The sequence below is a fragment of the Vipera berus genome (genome assembly GCF_964194415.1).
Source record: "Vipera berus genome assembly, chromosome: 7".
NCBI lineage: Eukaryota > Metazoa > Chordata > Lepidosauria > Squamata > Viperidae > Vipera > Vipera berus.
In genome coordinates this window covers 6493081-6518318 of record NC_138209.1, presented here as the reverse complement: position 1 = coordinate 6518318, position 25238 = coordinate 6493081, and the positions used below count along the sequence as shown (strand labels likewise).

Here is a 25238-nt window from a genome sequence, read left to right as displayed (position 1 = left end):
CGAGGTTGCAAGTTGCAAGTTGAGAAGTTATGTCTGAAATGTTATAGGATTTCCTGCTTGAGCAGGGGGTTGGACTAGAAGACCTCCAAGGTCCCTTCCAATTCTGTTATTCTGTTATTCTGACTAGTTGTAATGCAAGCTCAGAGAGTGGGCTTATTCAGTAACTGAATAAGAAATCTTGCAAGAATCCAGCCAACATCTGTCTCTCCAGATGAGAGCTTTAGGAAAGGATCCTATTCCTTGCATCTGATCTGCATTTGTTTGATTAGCACAATAGTTTGTGTCATCTCCTTCCCAACGACTGGAAGAACTATGCAAATATTTTAATTTGGGTTGAGATGATTAGTTGAACATATGTAGAACGGAGTCACTCCAGAAACCTCCAAACTACTTACACACCCTGGAGTAGGACCCCACAAAGAGATTCCTTTGAACAACACTGCAACCACTTTCAGGATGCACTTTTCAATGGGGGAAAAAAATAACACTATGAATGATTATCAGGGATAAGAAAAAATGGTTTCCAATGCTTCAATGAAATAGGTTTTTTTAAAAAAAAATACTGTCAGAGAATTGCGCAGCCGGTGTCCAAATTAAGTCAGAGGCATTGAGAGAAACTTGTAGTTTTATATAAATAAATATAGTTTACAACTACAGTATACATAAAGCAAACTAGATAGTCAGGAGCATCATGAGGTAAATCACGGAGCACACAGTGCACACAGAAGAAAAAGGCGGGAAAAAAGGAAAATTCCCGCTCCACACCCACAGCAACCAATCACAGCGCAGATTGCCTCACGCAGGAGCCAGCATTCTGCTACCAATCAACCACAACTGTGTGTTCGGGCTGACTGCACAACCCCACTGCTCCAGGGATCCGTGACAATTTGTCACAGCCAACTCACCACGGCCAATTCACCACGGCCAATTTGCCACAGCCAACTAGCCATGGACCAACTCACCATGGGACAAGAGTTACACTAATATCAAAGAAATAGTGGAACAGAATCATTAAAGAAAGGATGCAAAAGGAGGGACAGAATGAAATGGGAACGGCAGACATTAAAATATGTTTTTATTTATTTTAAAGAATTGAACTGAATTGTTAAAATTGTCCCGCAGCGCGTTGTCCCACGGCCCATTGGTGGTGGCGAGTTGTTCTGCAGCAAGTTGGCTGTGATAAGTTGTCCTATTCTGCTGCTCCAGCTACTAAATTTAAATATCTTAACAAGTACCTAGTTTCCTTAGCTGCTCATCGTATAATCTGGAGGCTAAATCATATGATGAATGATTAAGGGAAGCTTGTGTGTTTAGCTTAATGAAGAGAAGGCTCAGGGGAGACATGCTAGCATCTGCCAATACTTGAAGAGCTGTCACAGGGAAGAAGGCCTTAATTTACTCTCCATAGTACCTGAGTGCAGGACAAGAAGCAATGGGTGGAAACTCATTAGAGGAAGATCCAACTTAGAAATAAGGAGGAATTTCCTGACAGTAAGAACAATAAATCAGTGGAACAGCTTGCCTTCAGAAGTTGTGGGTGCTCCATTAGTGGAGGTCTTCAAGAAAAGATTGGACAACTAATTGTCCAGGATGGTTTAAAGACTCCTGTCTTGGGCAGGGGTTAGACTAGAAGTCCTAATTCTATAGTATTAACAATATAATTGACATTAATACTTTTATAAGTCAGACCAAGTGAAAAGAATGATTTAATGTCAGAAAAATCCAGATTCCAGTCTCCACTTAAGTTACCAAAGCTCAGAAGTGGACTGTTAGCCATCACATTATCTCTTGACCCAACCCACCTAATATGGGGGGTAAAATAGAAGGAGAGAGTAGTACAGTATATTGGGTGAAATATTAATCTTATTAAGAAAAAGTAAATAAAGATGGATTATATTTTCTAAGTGTGCCTCATCGGCATGAGTAAATCTGCACAGGTTCTGTAACCCACTCTTGTGATCCTGTTAGCAACTGGAAAACAAAAGAGCCAAACTTTTAATATTAACTTTTAATCCATCCTTGCCTTTTAAAATGTAAATGCCATATACTGTTTTGCTGCTTTCCTAGTTTTTTACTTGCACATCAATCAAAATCCCTTTCTGAGAGAGAGGAATAATTATAAAAATTTGATAAAGAAATAAATAAAAACAGAGTTACTTTGGGACTGAAATGGGCAGTTTCTAAATCTGATTTGATATATAAAACCCAGAAATTATGTCTCCTAACTTCCCAAAGGTGTTAATTTGTTCATTTCATTTTGTGGCTAACCATGCAATAAAGGGTTACTGAATATAATTTCCAAATTATATGAGCATCTCTTTCAAATTCAGGTTCATATTTACCTTCTCGACAAAGCAAAGTTTCTGCTGGTTAAAAATGTTCCTGTTGGAAACAGTCTTATATCTGAGCGTAGCTTAAAATGTCAGTATTGGAAAAGGCCATTTTTAGACTATAAGGTCTGTTAATATGTTATGTATTATTCTCTCATCATTAGCCCGGTACATTGATTCTTTCTCAGACATACATAAATTTTCTGGATTTTATCAGGGGAGTCACTGATTTTTTCATTCATCCCTTCTTGGAAACAAGGGAAGGAAAATGAACGAAACCACCTGAAAAACGTCTAATTTCCCATTGCCAAAAGCACTTTTCCCCAGATCGTACTCCATCATAATAAAACCAGATTATATGGCAGGAGGGGAAATAAATGAATTATTGTGTGTGTGTGATTTTTTATCACAGCAGATTTATTACACTCATAGGAAAAAATACAAAACTTCGCCTGCTAATTCCACTTTGCAGCGCAGTTGATTATGGGGTGGGGGAATATACTGAGGGAAGAAGAGATAAACATGCTAGCTATAAAAAGTAGGAGGAAGGAGATTTTTTTTTCCATTTGAAACTAACTTCCCTCCCAATCTCTGCTGCTATGGAGACCTCTTTATTTTTATTTTACTAGAAATTTTATCCAGCCTTTACAGGTAGCCCTTGATGTACGAGCACAACTGCGCCTAACATTTCTGTTGCTAAGGGAGACACTTGTTACATGGGTTTTTCCCCATTTTGCCACTTTTCTGGACACAGTCGTTAAGTGAATCACTGCAGCTCTTAAGTTAGCAATACGGCTGTTAAACAAATCTGGCTTCTCCCATTGACTTTGCTTGTCAGAAGGTTGCAAAAGAGGATCACATAATCCTGGGACACTGCAACAATTATAAATATGGGTCAGTTTCCAGGTGTCCGAATTTTGATCACATGACCACAGGGAAGGCGGCAACTTGGGTCGTAAGTGTGAAAAACGGACATAAGTCCCTTTTTTTCCAGTGCCATTGTAACCATGACCTGGATGACTTGAGAATCTCCATGGATTGGGTATATACCGGTATGTTTATTTCTCTTTTATCACGTTCTCATCATACGCTAAATAATAATAATAATAATAATAATAATAATAATAATAATAATAATAATAATAATAATAATAATAATAATAATAATGCCTGTATTCTGTTCAAGAGTCGGTTTTGCTGATTTTGCCAGGGTTGATTCCCTGCACCCCAAGAGGTCTTCTTCCTAGCAGAGGTTGCAACATCTGGGAAAGGCTGCAAAAGAGGCCAGCTCAAGGCCGTCTCTTTCAACATTTGAGAGTGCTTTCTCAGAAAAAATGAGGTGGACTTGGCACAGACTGTTCGGGATCTTTTCCAACTATAGGAATGAGAATGGTGAAAAAGGAAAGGAAGGAAGAAATCAGACTTATGCGCAAGGAACAGCGTCTATCCAGAAACAGATCCATAATGATTCCAGAGACTGAACTCTAGCATGGATCTAATCACCTTGCCACAGGTCCCACACTGTTCGCTCCAGCCTTCTCGGCCTCTTCACACGTCTGCAGAGCAAGCGGTTGCATGCAAAAGTTCAATTTCGATGGAATTTGGCTTCCAGTCCATTTTGGAAAGAGCCTGACCTTCCAGTCCCGTCTTACTTTCAAATCCCCAAACTTGTATCATAGCTTCCATGGATGCTGTCCAGATATGTTGGCAAGGAGCTAGAACTCCCAGGAGTCTAGCTTGCATTAGGCTGGGAAAATTGGGGATTACATAGTCTCATCACATCTGGAGGGTACCATGTTTTTTTTTTAAAAAAAAGTAATGTAAACGTTCTCCAGTAAAAAAAATACCTGGCTGGGTGAAGCTTATAACTCTTTCTTTTCCAGTCCTTTCACCAGATGGTGAATTGATGTAGCCAGTAGCAGAGGACATTTTTAGCTGAGGGATGAACTGTGCGGTTTTTAGTGTTCTCTGAGCTTAGTTGTTTCCTTGCAGACGTTTTACTACCAAACTGGGTAATATCATCAGTGCACTAGTTGGTAATGAAACATCTGGAAAGAAAAAAAAGCAAGGATCCCACAGATCCAGCTTACTTTGATCTGTCTATAAATGCACTACATCTCATCCTGGCCAATTGATGGCTCAAAAAATATTCAAAGCAGAAACCAAGGCTTCAGATCTTAATGTGCCTTAACACTCAGATGCTTTTACCGTGACTTCCATTCTGTGTTTCTAAGAGCAAAGAGGTTGACAATGGACCGTCCTTATTTTTACCATCCAAATTTTACTATGCCCAACAAGGGTTGGGAGCAACATGTCTCCAAATCCCAGTTAAAGGAACAATGATCAATGATCAGAGAAGCATACATCTCCATCCCTTGCTTGAGAGGACCTAGAACATCTGACTGGCTACTGGAAGAAGGAAAATCTTAGGTGAAGTTTTTCCATGACCTGATCGAGTAACATTATTTTCAAAGTTGACTGTAGCTATCACCACTCATTTTGGTTTACTCATTTATTTATGTATTCTGTTTATTTTTATAATTTATTTTGTTTGTTCGTTTATTGTCAAATCCCAGCAATTCAAGACACAATAAGTCTTAAGCAGGACAAGAAAGAACAGGTAGAAGTTCCTTGGTGGAGCAGTGGGCTAATGCCTCCTTAAGTAACACCAGCTGCCTGCAATTAGTGCAGGTTCGAGTCCCACCAGGCTCAAGGTTGACTCAGCCTTCCATCCTTCCCAGGTAGGTAAAATGAGGACCCAGATTGTTGGGGGCAATAAGCTGACTTTGTAAAAATGCCGCTTGGGGGGGCGGGGCGCGAAAGCCCTAATAAGCAGGCATATACATAGAATGAAGGCTACTGCTAAGCACATTGATTTGTGCTTCTTAGATTGTAAGCCGCCCTGAGTCTTCGGAGAAGGGCGGGATATAAATGGGATTTTAAAAAAAAGTTCGTTAAAGTGAGATCCAATCTAGAACTAAGGAGAAATTTCCTGACAGTCAGAAAAAAATTAACCAGTGGAACTGCTTGCCTCCAGGAGTTGTGGATGCTCCAACACTGGAGGTCTCCAAAAAGAGATTGGACAACCGTTTGTCTGGAATGGTTTAAGGTCCTGCTCAAGCAGGGGGTTGGACTAGAAGACCTCCAAGATCCCTTCCAGTCCTATTATTCTATATGTTGTGATTCAGGGTCAGCCTGTGGGTTTGGCAGTTGGGTCAGACGACTCAGAGGAGGAGGAGGAGGAGGAGGGGGATGTTGAAGAGCTTGCTGAGGGGATTGGACAGCTTGATGAGAGCCCTGAGCCAGGCCCCTCTCATCTGGTCACGACGCAGACCCAGCTGTGTGAGCCTGACAGCATGGATGAGGATGACCCACAGCTGGCCCTGTTCAAGGACGCCCGACGCAGGAGGCAGTCAATCAGGAGTAAACAGAGGAAGGCAATGGGGCTCCTCGGAAGGAGGCAGAGAGAAGCCATGCCCTGAACTGTATTTAAGGGGGAATGCGTGGGAGGGCTGGTTTGCTGAAGGCAACCGCTTGAAAAGCTCCTGTTTCTTGGTTCGTGTCTTGTTCTATTTGTTTTTGTAGCAATAAATTTGGCAGGCATAATTCCAGCCTCTTGCCTTCTTGTAAAAGGGGTTGTCCCTGCCTTTTCTGCAGGGCCGGTAGCAGGCTGGTACAGAACACTATATTCTAATCCAGTTGTAACCCATGATGGTCACTCAAGCATCATTAAGAGGTGAAAAGTTCACTGTGACTTGCTTCCAAAAATCAGAACAGGTCAGGGATCGATCTGAGAAAGCTCCACCTTCATACACCTGATTTCTGGCTTCCCATAGCCTAAAAGCAGAGTGGTACCCAGCCATTCAAGGAGATGCTTTCCAGACTGAATGACACACTCCTCCAGACTCAGTTCTAGCAAATTTGAGGTTCTGCCTCCACTTACAAGTTTGGCACATCATCATCATCATCATCATCATCATCATTATTATAACAGTAGGAAGGGACTTCGGAGGTCTTCTAGTCTAGTTCTGCATTCTCAGAAGCTGTGAGATGGGCGGTACCCATGTCTGATATATAAATAAAATAAATCAATTCTCAGATTTGACCTTGTATTAATGCCACTTTAAAATGCCTTGGTAAGGCCACACTTGGAATACTGCATCCAGTTTTGGTCAAAACGATGTAAAGATGTTGAGACTCTAGAAAGAGTACAGAGAAGAGGAACAAAGATGATCAGGGGACTGGAGGCTAAAACATACAAGGAACGGTTGCTGGAATTGGGGATATCTAGTTTAATGAAGAGAAGGACGAGGGGGGACATGATAGCTGTCTTTCAGTATCTCAGGGGGTGCCACAAAGGAGAGGGAGTCAAGCTATTCTGCAAAGCACCTGAGGGCAGGAGAAGAAGCAACGGATGGAAACTAATCAAGGAGAGAAGCAACCTAGAACTAAGGAGAAACTTCCTGACAGTTATAACAATTAACCAGTGGAACAACCTGCCTCCAGAAGTGGTGAATGCTCCAACACTGGAAGTTTTTAAGAGGCTGGACAGCCATTTGTCTGAAATGCTATAGGGTTTCCTGCCTGAGCAGGGGGGTTGGACTAGATGACCTCCAAGGTCCCTTCCAACTACTTCTTCTTCTTCTTCTTCTTCTTCTTCTTCTTCTTCTTCTTCTTCTTCTTCTTCTTCTTCTTCTTCTTCTTCTTCTTCTTCTTCTTCTTCTTCTTCTTCTTCTTCTTCTTCTTATTATTATTATTATTATTATTATTATTATTATTATTATTATTATTATTATTTGCACAGTCAGCCAGATGTTCAGACTGAATTTGGCATTTTTGTCTACCTATCGAGTCCTTACCAAGGACCTGGGATAGGCAGATGTGGATTTTGGATGGTGTTACAGATATCGTCGCAGGATGGAAGCAGTTCCTAGTAAGGCCGCCTTTTGCAATTGACTAATGGCGAATTTGTCAATGCCAACGGTGTTCAAGTGGTGCTCCAGTTGTTTTGGGATTGCACCCAAGGCGCCTATGACTATTGGTACCACCCTTGCTTGCCTTTGCCACAGTCGTTCTATTTCTGTTTGTAGGTCTTTGCATTTTGTTATCTTCTCCAGTTCTTTCTCGTCTATTCTGTCTCCAGCCACTGCCACATCCACTATCCAGACTTTTTTGTCTTTCTTATCGACAATTGTCAGTGCTTTTTTTGTAAAAGAAAAAGGTGCTGGAACTCACACATGTCATACAACCCGCCTTGCCTACCCTACAAGGTTCCATCCAAAAAAGGTGCCAGAACTCTGTTCTGAGTGTTCTATGAGAAAAAAAAGCCCTGACAATTGTTAAGTCCGGGGTGCTATGTGGCAGGTGCTTGTCTGTTTGAATTCTGAAGTCCCAGAGCAGTTTAAATTTATCATTTTCTATGACTTTCTCTATTTTATGATCCCACCAGTTCTTGCTTACAGGCAAATGATATTTCTTGCAGATCTTCCAATGCACCATTGTTGCTACTTTGTCATGCCGCTGCTTGTCTGTGCGGTCTTCTTGCAGCAACTTACCAGGTGGTCCACTGTTTCTTCAGATGATGATGATGATGATGATGATGATGATGATGATGATGATGATGATGATTGTTGGTGCAGTGTATGCCTCCCAGCATACATAAAGGACAGCACAGCAGGAGGCTGATGGTGCAGATCAGCAGAGGGGCTGGACAGCTCCGGGCGATGACTGCTCACTCAGGATAAGCCTAATGACTTAAGCTGTTGACAGCCACAGGCATGGTCAGCCTGGTGGGAAGCCAGGATCTACACCCATTGTCACCTGCACTGGCAGGAAGCCCAGGTTTGAACTGATTGGATGCCATCCACCTGGGTAGGTACAAATAGACGCCAGGCTTCCCTGTTTCCCCAGTTCGTTCTGTTCAGAATAAACTCATCTTTACCCCAGCTCTGTGTCCGTCTCTATGTGAAGCACGTGACTTTACAGTTGTTGTTGTTGTTGTTGTTGTTGTTGTTGTTGTTGTTGTTATTATTATTATTATTATTATTATTATTATTATTATTATTATTATTATTATTATTATTATTATTATTATTACCAGGTCAAGAAAGCAGAAGCTACCCAGAAACTCTCAAGATTGTATCTGCCCAACCTCCGTGCAACAAGAGATGCCTTCAACCAGGAATTGCTGACTCCCATGCTGGGTTTATTCCAGCTGAGAGAACCAAGCCTCTATGTCACTGCCTGAAATTCCTGGGAATCTTTACCTGAAAGCCTTCCCTTAGAAACAAACAAACAAACAAACAAACAAACAACTCCCCCCCCCAAAAAGAGACCTTGAGCCCAGCATTTTCAGTTAAAAGTCTCTCAAGAGGTCGGAAAAAGTTCAGCCTGAGATTAGAAGGATAACCATGATTGAACTAAATCAGGAGTAGGCAACCTTGGCTCTTTTATAACTGGTGGACTTCAACTCCCAGAATTCCTGAGCCAGCATGGCTAAGCATGGAAACCTCTCCCTTTCCCCTCAGCATGGCTGGCTCAGGAATTCTGGGAGTTGAAGTCCATGAGTCATAAAAGAGCCAAGGTTGCCTACCCCTGGCCTAGGCCTAGGCTGCTTTATGACTCGTGGACTTCAACTCCCAGAATTCCTGAGCCAGCATGGCTAAGCATGGAAACCTCTCCCTTTCCCCTCAGCATGGCTGGGTCAGGAATTCTGGGAGTTGAAGTCCACAAGTCATAAAAGAGCCAAGGTTGCCTACCCCTGGCCTAGGCCTAGGCTGCTTTATGACTCGTGGACTTCAACTCCCAGAATTCCTGAGCCAGCAAGGCTCAGCTTGGAAACCTCTCCCTTTCCCCTCAGCCTGGCTGGCTCAAGAATTCTGGGAGTTGAAGTCCAGCAGTCATAAAAGAGCCAAGGTTGCCTGCCCCTGAACTAAATGATACAATTGTTCGGTTCAGATCACGAAAAAGCCGATGGCTTCGCAAATGATTCCATTTGAAAGAAAATGATAAAAATTTACAAGGTTCGGCCAACATGCTTCTAAATCACCCAAGTTAAGTTCACTCCCTTATTACCAATGCAGGGTAGTCCTTGACATGTGATCGCCACTGAGCTCCAAAATTTCCGTTGCTCAGCGAGGCAGCTGTTAAGTACGTTTTGCCTCATGTGATCACCTTTCTTGCCACGGCGGCTAAGGAAATCACTGGGCTTGTTAACAACGAGGGTTGTAAAGGGATCCTGGGCTTCCCCACCGACTTTGCTTGTCAAAAGGTCGCAAAAAGGGGATGACATGACCCTGGGATGCTGCAACCGTCGTAAATACGAGCCAGTTGCCAAGCATCTGAATTTTGATCGCGTGACCAGGGAGGATGCTGCAGCGGTCGTTAAGGGTGAAAAATGGTCATAAGCTACTCTTCTTTCAGTGCCTTTGTAACTTTGAGTGGTCACTATACGAACTGTTACAAGTCAAGGACTACATGGGTGTATAATCAAGAAGGACGGCATCTCCTTTAAAATATGTGTCTTACCAGGCCATCACAGTTGCTCACGGCGACGGAAGCTCCTGCGACATCCACCAGATCTCCAACGTAAGCACAGTTGGTCCATAGGGATTCCTTCTTCCATAGTCTCTCCGCGACCCCCTTGCCGTGATCCTGATGGACCTCTTCCGTTGCGTTGTAGATCGAGGGGGAATCTTCGTACCACTCCACCACAGCGCCAGGAGCTATTAGACGAGTGTTAGACCTCAGTCGGAGGTGAAATTCTCTCCCGAAAGCGGATACATTAAAGTAGAGTTCCTTGGGTGGACTTGGTGAAACGTCCCTTGCGGATCTCCTGGAGTGCGTTACGGAAACAACGTTGGAAATGTAGCTTCCATCTGCGCTGCTGCGGACTGGGATGGTTAAGGCATATGGTTTCAGGCTGTGCTTTGATGTTTCTGTTTTAAAAAGAGAGAGAATTTATTTATAGGTTGATTCCTTATTCCTTCCCTCCCTCCCTCCTTCCCTCCCTCCTTCCTTTTCTTTTCCTTTCCTCCCTCCATCCCTCCCTCCTTCCTCTTCCTTCCTTTCCTTCCTTCTTTCTTTACTTCTTTATTCATTCATTCATTCTTCCTTCCTTGGTCAATAAGCATAAAATATTCTTGGGACAAAATTTTGTGCAACTGACAGTCTTGGTTTTGGCCCTGTTAAGTTGTCCGGGCCTTGTTTCCTTCAGCCTGAGTAGCATCACTAAAACCTACATAATATGGAATCCTGTCACCATACATGAAATGCCTTCTGTAGAAACTGTGGATGCTTAATCTTAGCTAAAATCTGGCTTTTCCAGGTCTAGGGCACAGAGCCCTCTCACCAAAGTAGCTCTCAAAGACATCTAACCCTCTCCAAAGTCTTATATTGCCCTCTGAGGTGGTCTTCAGAAGGCCACAGTGGCTTGTCTTCCAGATATCGCTGCAATCAGCCAAATAGACAAGCCAAAATTTAGTCTCCCATAGGAAGATTAGTTTATTGTTCCCCATTGGAGAAAGGGAGGGATAGTTGCTAGGCAGGCCAAAGGCAGCACAGAATTTTTAAGAAATCAAGCGCCTAAACGCATTGCACAAGTAATTCCCTTCTATGGTCACTTCATAAAACGTCGGAGATGAAAGACAGGCCAGAGGCATAATTCAAAAGAGGACTGGTAGAAGAACGTGAACAGAGTCCATCTCCAAAGCTTCGTTCCAGGTATCCTGGATTAATGTCACCGGCAAAAAATGTTCCAATCACGTGTGGTCACGTAAGGAATAATGATGGCTTAAGGAAACATAGTGAGCCCACATACTGTAGGCTTGGCTTAATGTACAGGTAGTCCTCGACTTACGACTGCACCTGAGCCCAAAATTTCTGTTGCTAGGCAAGACAGTTGATGGGTGAACTTTGGCCTGTCTTCCGACCTTTCTTGCCACAGTTGTGAATCACTGCAATTGTTGAGTCAGTAATGTTTTTAACGGCGAAGCAATCTAAAGATACTTGAGGGAGAGAAATCCTTCCTTCCACCGGTTAATTGTTCTCACTGTCAGGAGGTTTCTCCTTAGTTCTAGGTTGCTTCTCTCCTTGGTTAGTTTCCACCCATTGCTTCTTGTCCTGCCTTCAGGGGCTTTGGAGAACAGCTTGACTCCCTCTTCTTTGGGGCAGCCCTTCAAATATTGGAAAACTGCCATCACGTCACCTCTCGTCCTTCTCTTCATTAAACTAGACATACCCAATTCCTGTAATGGTTCTTTTTATGTTTTAGCCTCCAATGCCCTAATCACCTTTGCTGCTCTTCTCTGCACTCTTTCTAGAGTCTCAACATCTTTTATATATATATATTGGAAATATCGGAAGGCTGCTGTCGTGTCACCCCAGTCCTTCTCTTCGTTAGACTAGACATCCCCAATTCCTGCAACTTTTCCTAGTGAAGGCCACGGGGGGGGGGGGGGGAATTCAATGAGGTGGGTGCCCACTATCTTATTTCGCGTGATTAAAAGCCCAAACGGTTACAGCAAAATCCCTTATGTTTTCAAGGAGTCTCTCCACGTTAAAGGTGCTTTAACGCAGGCAGATTTGCAAAAAAAAAAGAAAGAAAAAAGCCAGTGGAGAAAGGGCTGTCTTTCCTCAACAAGGGGTGTGTAGGGGGGGGCGTTCCTTGGCAAAAGATTCCTCAAGGGCCATTCAAACTTTTCTTGTAGACTCAGGATTAATGACAGGCCCCTTCATTGCTCAAGGATGTCTGGCTTCAGCTTGCAGACAGCAGCCAAGTCACTTCTTGGAAAGGCATTGAGCCAACGTCAGCTGGTGAAGTTTGAATGTAAGAACTTAGGCTGGAAAAAAAATGATCTGCGCTGTCAGTTTGATCTCCTTCCCCCTCCTCTGGCTACAGATCTTCCAAAGAGATCTAGGATGGCAGATCTTTTCCGACACCAAAGATACAAGGTACTCCTTTTGACTTACGACCTACAACGGAGCAACCACAATATCGGTTGCTAAGCGAGACAGTTGTGAAGCGAATTTTGCACACACACACACACACACACACACACACACACACACACACACACACACGCCCTGGGGCGCTCCTTTACCACTGTTCCTTGTTAAGTGACTCGCTGCGGTTGTTAAATTAGTAAAAGGGTTGTGAAGTGAATCCGGCGTCTGCATTGATTTTGCTGGTCAGAAGGTGGCCAAAGGGGATCGCGTCACACACACACACACACACACACACAAACCCTGTCCTGGGTTATGGCAACTGTCACAAATATGAGCCAGATGCCAAGTTTCCAAATTTTGACCGTGGGGATGCTAGTGGTAAGTACAAAAAAACGGTCATACGTCACTTCTTTTAGCGCCGCTGTAACTTCAAATGGCCACTAAATGACCTTTAGCTGAAGATGTCTTTTATCTTTTCCTCCAGCTGCAAAAGCTACTTTTTCTTCATTATCAGTAAGGTAGGAAGCAACGGATGGGAAGATCAAGCAGAGAAGCAGCCTGGAACTAAGGAGAAATTTCCTGACAGTGGAACAACCTGCCTCCAGAAGCTGTGAATGCTCCAACACTGGAAGTTTTTAAGAAGAGACTTTGGTCTGAAATGCTATAGGGTTTCTTGCCTGAGCAGAGGGTTGGACTAGATGACCTCCAAGATCCCTTCCAGGTCTGTTATTCTATTCTATTCTATTCTATTCTATTCTATTCTATTCTATTCTATTCTATTCTATTCTATTCTATTCTATTCTATTCTATTCTATTCTATTCTATTCTATTCTTATTCTACTCTTATTCTTTCCTATTCTCTCTTCTCTTCTCTTCTCTTCTCTTCTCTTCTCTTCTCTTCTCTTCTCTTCTCTTCTCTTCTCATTCTTTCCTATTCTCTATTCTATTCTATTCTATTCTATTCTATTCTATTCTATTCTATTCTATTCTATTCTATTCTATTCTATTCTATTCTATTCTATTCTATTCTATTCTATTCTATTCTATTCTTTCTATTCTATTCTATTCTATTCTATTCTATTCTATTCTATTCTATTCTATTCTATTCTATATTTTTTTCTTTTCTCTTCTCTTCTATTTTATTATTATTAATCATCGCACAGTCAGCCAGATGTTCACTGGATTTGGCATTTTTGTATTATTATTATTATTATTATTATTATTATTATTATTATTATTATTATTATTATTATCATTATTATTATTATTATTATTATTATTATTATTATTATTATTATTATTATTATTATTATTATTATTATTATTATTATCAGCTGACGGTTGAGCACCGTCTGCCAATGCATAAATTAAGACCTGAGTCATATACCTTCATGACTCAGGTCTTAATTTATGCATTGGCAGACGGTGCTCAACCCCGGAGAATTTTTGCCACCTATTTGCTTTCTGAGGTTCTGGGAATGTATCTCTCAAACACAGATGTCTTTCAAAATAGGGGGTCAAGCTATTCTCCAAAGCACCTGAAGGCAGGAGAAGAAGCAATGGATGGAAATTAATCAAGGAGAGAACCAACCTAGACCTAAGGAGAAAGTTTCTGAAAGTGAGAACAATTAAGCAGGGGAACGACTTGCCTCAGGATGTTGTGGATGCTGTAACAGTGGAAGTTTTTAAGAAGAGACTGGACAGCCATTTTTCTGGAAATGTATAGGGCAGGGGTAGGCAACCTTGGCTCTTTTATGACTTGTGGACTTCAACTCCCAGAATTCCTAAGCTAGCCAAGGTTGCCTAAAAGAGCCAAGGTTGCCTACCCCTGGCATAGGGTTTCCTGCTTGAGCAGGGGGTCGGACTAGAAGACCTCCAAGGTCCCTTCCAACTCAATTATTCTGTTATTCCATTATCCCTACAAAAATTGGAACTGGGAAAGCTATGGTATTCCCAATGACACTCTACTGAAGCATACATTGGACTTGGAAGAAGCCGGAAAGGAAGAGCGTTGATACCTTTGAACTTGGAGATGACTCCTAAGAATACAGTAAATGACCAAAAACCCACCAAGCTGATGGACATTGAACAAATCAATCCAAAATCCTCATGAGAGCCACTCTCCCGGGGGTCACATGGCTACCATTTGCAACCTTCCCAGCTAGCTCTTCCAATATGCAAAGTCAATGAGGGAAGCCAGATTTGCATAATGACCTAACGATTGAGGTAATTGAAATTCGGGAACTTGGCAACTGGCTCCTACTTATGATGGCTGCAATGTCCTGGAGTCACTGGGTCACCTCTTGCTACGTTCCGACAAGCAAAGTCCATGGGAGAAGCCGGATTCACTTTATAACCGCCTTGCTAACTTAACAACTGCAGGGATTCACTTCACAACCGTGGCAAGAAAGGTCAGGACAAACCTCGCTTCCCATCGGCACACGGTTTGGGTGGCTGCGGTTGTGAGGTTCGGTTAGCCAGATGTTCAGACTAAATTTGGCGTTTTTATTCACCCGTCCCGTTCTTCCCAAAAGACCAGGGGAGAAGCAGACGGTGTTTGACGGCCTTAGAGATATTTTTGCAGGATGTAAATTATTCTGCGTGAAGCTGCCTTTTGCAATTGGCTGGTGGGGATTTTGACAATGCTGGACGGTGCTCTTGTGGTGCTCCAGATGTTCTGGGATTGCACTCACGGCGCCTATAGCTATTGGTGCAATTTTTGCTTTCTTTTGTCACAGTCGTTCTACTTCTATTTGCAGGTCTTTCTATTTTGCAATTGTTTTTTCTCCAGTTTTTTTCTCTTGTATTCTACCGTCTCCAGATATTGCAATATCCACTATCCGGACTTTTTTTTTTGTCTTTCTTATCAACAATGATTAAGCTTGGAGTGTCATGCAGGAGGGACTGGTCTCTTTGAATTCTAAAATCCCAGAGTACTTATTATTACTTATTATCAGGGCTTTTTTTTTCTCATAGAACGCTCAGAACGGAGTTCCGGCACCTTCTTTGGATGGAACCTTGTAGGGTAGGCAAGGCAGGTTGTATGACATGTGTGAGTTCCGGCACCTTTTTCTTTTGCAAAAAAAGCACTGCTTATTATTCTGTATGAATTAGTTGAGATTTTTTTTTAAAAAAAATTAGCCACTCAGAGCCTTGGTGAAGGGGAGGGGGGTGTCAAACAAATACTGAATGCAAGTAAAGAAATAATATTGGAAGGATAGTTTGCCCACTGTAGAAGAATGGGTGTTTAAAGTTTCGAATCTTGCAGAAATGTCTAAGATTTCTGCTTATCTGAAGGATCATTCACAGGAAAGATATATTTCAATTTGGAGGAGATGGATAAATTATATTCAAAACAAATATGGGACTAAAAAGTTCCATTTAGCTTATGAGTAGATTTTAGTGGGATATTGTTATTGGTACGTTGTTGGTAGTTATGTTAAAAGAGAGTTAAAGCGCATTATGAATGTGGTTAATTGTATATTATGCATAATTTTTATTTAGAATATGATTATTGTAACTATAATCCTGTATTTAGCTCTGGGAAGTTGGGGGGGGGGGGAAGTGGGGGGGGTTGGGGTGGGAGGGATTTGGGGATATATTGTAAAATTTTGTTTTTGTAAAACTCTTTAATTAAAAAAAAAGAAATAAAATAGCAACTGGCAGAGCACAAACAAATACTGTATGCAAATAAATAAACAACAGAGCAAATAAGCCAATTGATCCAAGCCACTTACCTGTTTGAACAGTTTCTTGATGAGTAGCCTGGAAGAAATCAGAGAAATATTAATTGACTTCTGAGCAGAGGGAAGGATGCTCTAAAAAGCCATTTTTGCAAAGGTATCCTAATAAAGGGACACGGTGGCTCAGTGGGTTAGGACACTGAGCTGGTCGATCAGAAGGTCGGCAGTTTGGTGGGTCGAATCCCGAGTGCCGCGTAGCAGAGTGAGCGCCTGTTACTCGTCCCAGCTTCTGCCAACCTAGCAGTTCGAAAGCACGTAAAAATACAAGTAGAAAAATAGGGACCACTACGGTGGGAAGGTAACAGCGTTCCGTGCGCCTTTGGCATCTAGTCATGCCAGCCACATGACCACGGAGACGTCCTCGGACAAGCGCTGGCTCTTTGGCTTTGAAACGGAGATGAGCACTGGCCCCTAGAGTCGGAAACGACTAGCACGCATGTGCGGGGGAACCTTTACCTTTACCTTTACCTTTATCCTAATAAAAACCCAAAGGTGCTTTTTTTTCCAGGAGGCAACTGGACTGCCTTGTTTTTTCTTTGAAGACGTTTCGCTTCTCATCCAAGAGCCTTGGTGGAGCAGTGGGCTAATGCCTCCTTAAGTAACACCAGCTGCCTGCAATTAGTGCAGGTTCGCATCCCACCAGGCTCAAGGTTGACTCAGCCTTCCATCCTTCCGAGGTAGGTAAAATGAGGACCCAGATTGTTGGGGGCAATAAGCTGACTTTGTAATAATGCCACTTGGGGTGTGTGTGTGAAAGCCCTAATAAGCAGGCATATACATAGAATGAAGGCTACTGCTAAGCTTGTAAGCCACCCTGAGTCTTCGGAGAAGGGCGGGATATAAATGGAATTAAAATAAATAAAATAAAGAAAGAAAGAAAAACAAGAAAGTCCAGCTGCCTTCTGGAAAAAAGCACCTTTGGGACAACCATGACCTGGATGACTGAGAATCCCCATAGATATCCTAGTCGAAGCATCCCTTAAATGCCAGCATAAAGTTAATCAGGTTTTCTGGTCTGTTTCTGGCCAGGGTGAAGACAGAGACAAGAGGCAGGGCACCAAAGAAAGATTGTAACAACTGCTTTTTAGATGCCTTCTGTTCAGGGAAGGTCTAATCAGCTCTACGAATTCAGCAAAAAGGATAAATTTGGGCTAGGTCTGTCTAGATGTCCTTCAGCCTTCTCCTTGACCTTTCTTTCTTCTCCTCAAAGCCACCTTGTCAGGAACTGTAAGGCAGTACAGTTGGCTTAGTAACCATTCATTTAGTAACGACGCTGAAAAAAGTGACTTAGGACCGTTTTTCACACTTACGCCCGCCTGTTGCAGCATTCCCGTGGTCATGTGATTTAAAATTCAGATGCTTGGTAACTGAATTTTGATCACATGATCATGAGGCTGCTGCAATGATCATAAGCGTGAAGTCATAAGTCATTTTTTTCAGTGCTGTTGTAATGTTGAACGGTTACTAAATGAACTGTTGTAAGTCAAGGACTGCCTATTCTATTCTGTTCTGTTCTGATGTTTTTCTATTCTATTCTATTCTATTCTATTCTATTCTATTCTATTCTATTCTATTCTATTCTATTCTATTCTATTCTATTCCTTATTCTCTCTTCTCTTCTCTTCTCTTCTCTTTTATTCTATTCTTATTTCTATTCTATACTATTCATTATTTTTATTCTATTCTATTCTATTCTTATTCTATTCTATTCTATTCTATTCTATTCTATTCTATTCTATTCTATTCTATTCTATTCTATTCTATTCCTTATTCTCTCTTCTCTTCTCTTCTCTTCTCTTCTCTTCTCTTCTCTTCTCTTCTCTTCTGTTCTATTCTATTCTTATCTCTATTCTATTCTATGCATTATTTTTATTCTATTCTATTCTATTCTATTCTATTCTATTCTATTCTATTCTATTCTATTCTATTCTATTCCTTATTCTCTCTTCTCTTCTCTTCTCTTCTCTTCTCTTCTCTTCTCTTCTCTTCTCTTCTCTTCTCATTTCTCTTCTCATTTCTCTTCTCTTCTCTTCTGTTCTTATCTCTATTCTATTCTATGCATTATTTTTATTCTATTCTATTCTATTCTATTCTATTCTATTCTATTCTATTCTATTCTATTCTATTCTATTCTATTCTATTCTATTCTATTCTATTCTATTCTATTCTATTCCTTATTCTCTCTTCTTCTCTTCTCTTCTCTTCTTATTTCTATTCTATTCTATTCTATTCTATTCTATTCTATTCTATTCTATTCTATTCTCTTCTCTTCTCTTCTCTTCTCTTCTCTTCTCTTCTCATTTCTCTTCTCTTCTCTTCTGTTCTATTCTATTCTTATCTCTATTCTATTCTATGCATTATTTTTATTCTATTCTATTCTATTCTATTCTATTCTATTCTATTCTATTCTATTCTATTCTATTCTATTCTATTCTATTCTATTCTATTCTATTCTATTCCTTATTCTCTCTTCTTCTCTTCTCTTCTCTTCTTATTTCTATTCTATTCTATTCTATTCTATTCTATTCTATTCTATTCTATTCTATTCTATTCTATTCTATTCTATTCTATTCTATTCTATTCCTTATTCTCTTCTCTTCTCTTCTCTTCTCATTTCTCTTCTCTTCTCTTCTGTTCTGTTCTATTCTATTCTTATCTCTATTCTATTCTATGCATTATTTTTATTCTATTCTATTCTATTCTATTCTATTCTATTCTATTCTATTCTATTCTATTCTATTCTATTCTATTCTATTCTATTCCTTCTTCTCTCTTCTTCTCTTCTCTTCTCTTCTTATTTCTATTCTATTCTATTCTATTCTATTCTATTCTATTCTATTCTATTCTATTCTATTCTATTCCTTATTCTCTTCTCTTCTCTTCTCTTCTCATTTCTCTTCTCTTCTCTTCTGTTCTATTCTATTCTTATCTCTATTCTATTCTATGCATTATTTTTATTCTATTCTATTCTATTCTATTCTATTCTATTCTATTCTATTCTATTCTATTCTATTCTATTCCTTATTCTCTCTTCTTCTCTTCTCTTCTCTTCTTATTTCTATTCTATTCTATTCTATTCTATTCTATTCTATTCTATTCTATTCTATTCTATTCTATTCTATTCTATTCTATTCTATTCTATTCTATTCCTTATTCTCTTCTCTTCTCTTCTCTTCTCTTCTCTTCTCTTCTCTTCTCTTCTCTTCTCTTCTCTTCTCATTTCTCTTCTCTTCTCTTCTCTTCTGTTCTATTCTATTCTTATCTCTATTCTATTCTATGCATTATTTTTATTCTATTCTATTCCATTCCATTCTATTCTATTCTATTCTATTCTATTCTATTCTATTCTATTCTATTCTATTCTATTCTATTCTATTCTATTCTATTCTATTCTATTCTATTCTATTCTATTCTATTCTATTCTATTCTATTCCTTATTCTCTCTTCTTCTCTCCTCTCCTCTCCTCTCCTCTCCTATCCTATCCTATTGATATGTCATATTTTTAACCACCCAGAGCCCCTTTCTAAGGGAGACGGGTGGGTAAGAAATATGATGAATGAATGAATGAATGAACGAACAAACAAACAAACAAACAAACTATCAAACAATAGTAGCATCCGGTCTGAAATTCTTGGGCGAGGAATAGCTACCATCCCATCCCTGTTTACAAACGCTACTGCATGCAGATGTTAGCCGCCCTGTGCAAGACGTAGCTCCCTCCTCAGTGAGGAAGCCAGCAGCTGTGATTTTAAAACACAAGCAGCTCTCTGAACCATAAGGTTACAATTTATGTGCTTCTTAATTTATGTGGGGACCAGCTGGGGGGGAGGGAGACCTTAAGAGAGTCTCAGACAACTTGGCAGTCACTGTTTATTCAGGAGGGCTAAACAGTTCGCCCATTTTCCCTGCTTTTATGGTCATATAAAGAGAGGGGAGGCACTAGGAAGATAAATATCTATCCATCATCAATATAAAACTGCCTTTCAAAACCACGCCCCGGTGCAGGCAGCTTTTACGGCGTCTCTTTAAACTTGCGCGCTGAAATACTCAGCGAGGTTTACCGCCCTGCACAGGTAAGTCCTTGGCTTACAACCGTTCCTTGGGTGACCGTCTGAAGTTACAAAGGCAGTGGAGAAAAGGACCGAGCACCGTTTTCCACACTTGTGACCGTTGCAGCATCCTCGTGGTCACGTCATCAAAATTCAGGTGCTTTGCAAGCAGCACGGATGTGTATGGCTGTTGTAGTCTCCCTGGGTTCCTGTCATCCCCTTTGGCCGCCTTGCCAGACTTGGCTTCTGACGAGCAAAGTCAATGATTCACTCAAGAACTGCTGCGCTTTGCTTAACGACGGTGGCAAAGTTCACTTAATGACTGCCTTGCTTAGCCAGAGAAATTTGGGGCTCCGCTCTTTTTGCAGCGTGAGGACCACCTGTATCTCCATCCACGCCAGACTGCGAAAGGTAAATAAAGACATACAGGGAGTCCTTGATTCACGCCCACAATTATAAGAATGGTGATCATAAAGTTGGAAGGGACCTTGGAGGTCATCTAGTCCAACCCCCTGCTCAGGCAGGAAACCCTATACCATTTCAGACAAATGGCTGTCCAGTCTCTTCTTAAAAACCTCCAGTGTTGGAGCATTCACCGCTTCTGGAGGCAGGTTGTTCCACTGATCAATTGTTCTCACTGTCAGGAAGTTTCTCCTTAGTTCTAGGTTGCTTCTCTCTTTGGTCAATTTCCACCCGTTGCTTCTTGTCAGGTGCTTTGGGGAATAGCTTGACTCCCTTTTCTTTGGGGCAGCCCCTGAGATACTGAAAGACTGCTATCATGTCCCCCCTCATCCTTCTCTTCATTAAACTAGACATACCCAATTCCAGCAGCCGTTCCTTATATGTTTTAGCCTCCAGTCCCCTAATCATCTTTGTTGCTCTTCTCTGCACCCTTTCTAGAGTCTCAACATCTTTTTTTACATTGTGGTGACCAAAACTGGATGCAGTATTCCAAGTGTGGCCTTACCAAGGCATTGTAAAGTGGTATCAACACTTCATGTCATCTTGATTCTATTCCTCTGTTAATGCAGCCTAGCACTGTGTTGGCTCTTTTGGCAGCTGCAACACACGGCTGGCACATATTGAAGTGATTGTCCACTAGGGCTCCAGGATCCCTCTCACAGTTGCTACTATTGAGCAAGGAACCACCTACAGTATACCTGTACATTTGGTTTTTCTTCCCTAAATGTAGAACCTTATTTTTTTCAATTGAGCCCCAAAGTTTGTGTTGCTAAGCGAGATGTTTGTTAAGTGAGTCTTGCCCCATCTTACGACCTTCCTTGCCACGGCTGTTAAGTGAACCATGGCGGTTGTTAAGTTAGCAACACGCTTGTTAAGTGAATCCGGCTTCCCCATTGGTTTTGCTTATCAGACGGTCGCAGAAGGGGACCCCGGGGACGCTGCGGCCATCATAAATACGAGTCAGTTGCCAAGTGTCTGAATTTTGATCACCTGACCCTGGGGACGCTGCAACGGTGATAAGTGTGAAAGAAAGGCCGTAAGCCCCTTTTTTCAGTGCCATGGTAACTCCGAATGGTCACTAAATGAGGACTATGTGTATGTGAAAGACCTTTAGTCTTTTAAACAGGAAACAGTAAGTCTCTATGCTAAGAGTTGTGTTGATGCACAGCACTCCTTGCCAGTCCCCTGCCTTGCTAAATCAGAATCTGCCTCTCTCTTGCAAAAGGATTGTGAGAAAATTGCAAATATTCTTAAAAGGGAATAACTTTTTTTTCCCTAAGCAATTTCAGTGAAAGATGAGACAAGGAAATGTATTTCGTTTTGCAATGTCCCCTTCTGGTTGGCCTACTGCAAAGAAAGAGGAATGCTTAGAAAGCATTTCGAAATGTTGTATAGAGGCCAAAGTGGGCTTCAGAGATCAGCTAGTCCACCCCCTGTCCAGCACCCATCCAACCCAGGCACAAAAGAGGCATGCGGGGTTTTTTTTGTACCCACAGACCTGGTACACAACCAAAGTTTCATAGTAAAAGAGCAGACAGAGGTCAGAAATGCACACAGTCCTCACTTTACAACCACAATGGACCCCCAAATGGCTAAGCAAAGCAGTTGTTGTTCGTGGAGCTTTGCCCCACGTTATGGCCTTCAATGCCGCAGGTGTTAAATGAATCACTACAGTTGTTAAGTTAGTCAGACGGTTGTAAAGTGAATCTGGCTTTCCCCATGGACTTTGCTAGTAAGAAGGTCGCAAAAGGGGATCACGTGACCCCAGGACACTGCAGCTGTCGTAAATACGAGCCGATTGTCAAGTGTCCGAATTTTGATCATGTGACCCTGGGGATGCTGCATTCGTCTTAAGTGTGAAAAAAAAAGTCACGAGTCACCTTTTTTTCCAGAGCTGTTTTAACTTTGAATGGTCCCCAAACAAACGGTTGTAAGTTGGGGACTATCTTTAACAGTTGTGGGGGGGGGGTGTTTGGGGGGGGGGAATCTGGAGAACCTGAGAATTGATTCATTCATTAATAATAATAATAATAATAATAATAATAATAATAATAATAATGATGATGATGATGATGATGATGATGATGATGATGTTGGAAGGCACCTTGGAGGTCATCTAGTCCAACCCCCTGCTCAGGCAGGAAACCCCCTACCATTTCAGACAAATGGCTGTCCAGTCTCTTCTTAAAAACTTCCAGTGTTGGAGCATTCACGGCTTCTGGAGGCAGGTTGTTCCACTGGTTAATTGTCCTCACTGTCAGGAAGTCCACGAGTCATAAAAGAGCCAAGGTTGCCTACCCCTGTCCTAGACCAAGCCAAACCCCCAAATGCCAGGGAATTCCTGGAAGCCTGTCACTCAGACCTCAATAGACACGTAGAGATAAACCTTAGGTACACCCCATTCAAAAGAGATTTTAAAAGGGTAAGAAGGAAACCAAAAGATCAGAACACATCCTCTCCAGCAGCCTACAATCAGATAAGCAGAGATTAGCACCAGACAAACAGTCAAGCAGAAAACAATATCCTTATCGCGGGGGGGGGAGGGGGGCTACCCCAGAGAAAACTACACCCCCACCAGTGATGGGATTCAGCCGGTTTGCACCGCTTCGGCAGAACCGGTAGCTAATTTTTTTTGTTGCCCAGGCCCAGAACGGACTTCCAGAAGCAGCACCCACACAGAGAACCGGTTGTTCACCTATTTGCATCCCACCACTGACTCCCACCAACATTGGCAGGGCAAGCTACTCTATGTAAACACCCCACACTCACTCAGCCTGATGATGTTACCTAGTCAGGTAATAAAACCTCTGCAAGCAAAGAACTGAACACCCCACAGAGATAACCTTTCAGAAAGTCAAGAAAATAAGTCCCGTTGCCATGACTCAACTTAATCTGGACAAGCTGGACAACTGAGGAGCTGCATCGACATAAACTCTTCAGGACATTCTCGTCATTGGGAGTGTTAGACAGGACCACTTTTTCTGACAACGATCACCTTCAACCAGCGAAGTCTATTTCCAGCTAAAACGAATCTCATCCAATTCTCTTTTCTCGAACTCTCTGCTAATATTCACCTCCCTTGGTTTGGAATAAGCCTCCCCCCCCATACACACACAAACACACACACACACACACACACACACCCCTTTGGCTCTTCTGGATCTGCTAAGAAACCAGCCCTGTAATACCTCACACTCATCACACACACGCACAAGGGCAGGAATGAAAAAGAGAGAGAGAGAGAGAGAGAGAGAGAGAGAGAGAGAGAGAGAGAGAGAGAGAGAGAGAGAGAGAGAGAGAGAGAGAGAGAGAAAGAAAGAAAGAAAGAAAGAAAGAGAGAGAGAGAGAGAGAGAGAAAGAAAGAAAGAAAGAAAGAAAGAAAGAAAGAAAGAGAGAGAGAGAGAGAGAGAGAGAGAGAGAGAGAAAGAAAGAAAGAAAGAAAGAAAGAAAGAAAGAAAGAAAGAAAAGAAAGAGAAAGAGAGTATAAAAGAGAAAAAGAGAAGGAAAAAGAAAAAGAGAACAAGAGACTGAGTGACTGAAAGAAAAAGAGAGAGAGAGAGAGGGAGAGAGAAAGAGACAAAAAGAGTGTGTGAGAGAAAAAGAGTGGGAGTGGGAAAGAAAGAAAGAAATGAATGAAAAAGAAAGAAAGAAATGAATGAATGAAAAAGAAAGGAAGGAAGGAAGGAAGGGAGGGAGGGAGGGAGGGAGGGAGGATGGAGAGGCAGAGGTAAGAGAGAGAGAAAGAGAGAAAGAGCTAGAAAGTGAAAGAGAGGAAGAGGGAGAAATGGAGAAAAAGAGAAAGAGAGACAGAAAAAGAGAGAAAGAGATTGAGAAAGAGAGAAAGAGAAAGAGATTGAGAAAGAGAGAAAAAGTGAGAGAGAGAAAGAGAGTGAGAAAGGAAAAGAAAGAAGACAGTAAGAAAAAAGAAAGAGAAAGAAAGAGGGAGGGAGGGAGGGAAGGAGGGAGGGAGAGAGGGAGGGAGAGGGAGAGAGGGGAAAGAGAGAGGAAGAGAGAGAGGAAAAAGCTAAAGGGTGAAAGAAAGAGGGAGAAACGGAGAAAAAGAAAAAGTGAGAAAGAGAGACAGAAAAAGAGAGTAAGAGACTGAGAAAGAGAAAAAGAGGGAAAGAGAGAGAGAGAGAGAGAAAAAGAGAGTGAGAAAGGAAAAGAAAGAAAGAAAGAAAGAAAGAAAGAAGAAGGAAGGAAGGAAGGAAGGAAGGAAGGAAGGAAGGAAGGAAGGAAGGAAGGAAGGAAGGAAGGAAAATGGAGGGAGGAAGAGAGGGAGGGAAGAAGGAAGGAAGAAAAAGGAAAAGAGGAGGATAGAAAGAAAGAAAGAAAGAAAGAAAGAAAGAAAGAAAGAAAGAAAGAAAGAAAGAAAGAAAAGAAGGAGGGAGGGAGAAGGAGAGGTAGAGGGAGAGAGAGGGCGAAGAGAGAGGGAGAGAACGAGAGGAAAGAGTGAGAGAGGGAAAGAGAAATAGGGAGAAATAGAGAAAGAAGAAAAGCCTGAGAAAGAGAAGAGAGAGAGAGAGAGAGAGAGAGAGAAGGAGAGAGAAAGCAAAGAGAGTGGAAGAAAGGGACAAAGAGAAAAGGCCGGAAAGAGAGAGAGAGAGAGAGAGAAAAAAGAGAAGAGTGAGAAAGAAAGAGAAAGAGAGGGAGAAGGAGAGGAGGGCCCCCCCACCCCCCTACCCCCACCCGGAAAAAAAGCTTTTTT

The 25238-nt window shown here is 41.7% G+C and overlaps 1 protein-coding gene across 1 annotated transcript in view; it reads right to left on the bottom strand.

The window, feature by feature from the left end:
* ADAMTS3 (ADAM metallopeptidase with thrombospondin type 1 motif 3) overlaps nucleotides 1-25238 on the bottom strand; it is a gene marked incomplete at both ends in the record, with an annotated part of 151262 nt that overhangs the window by 125453 nt on the left and 571 nt on the right. Inside the window, 2 exons of the mRNA XM_081333324.1 lie at nucleotides 9858-10267; nucleotides 16013-16040. Coding sequence (XP_081189450.1) covers nucleotides 9858-10267; nucleotides 16013-16040 — 438 coding nt within the window. The remainder of the gene's footprint in view (nucleotides 1-9857; nucleotides 10268-16012; nucleotides 16041-25238) is intronic.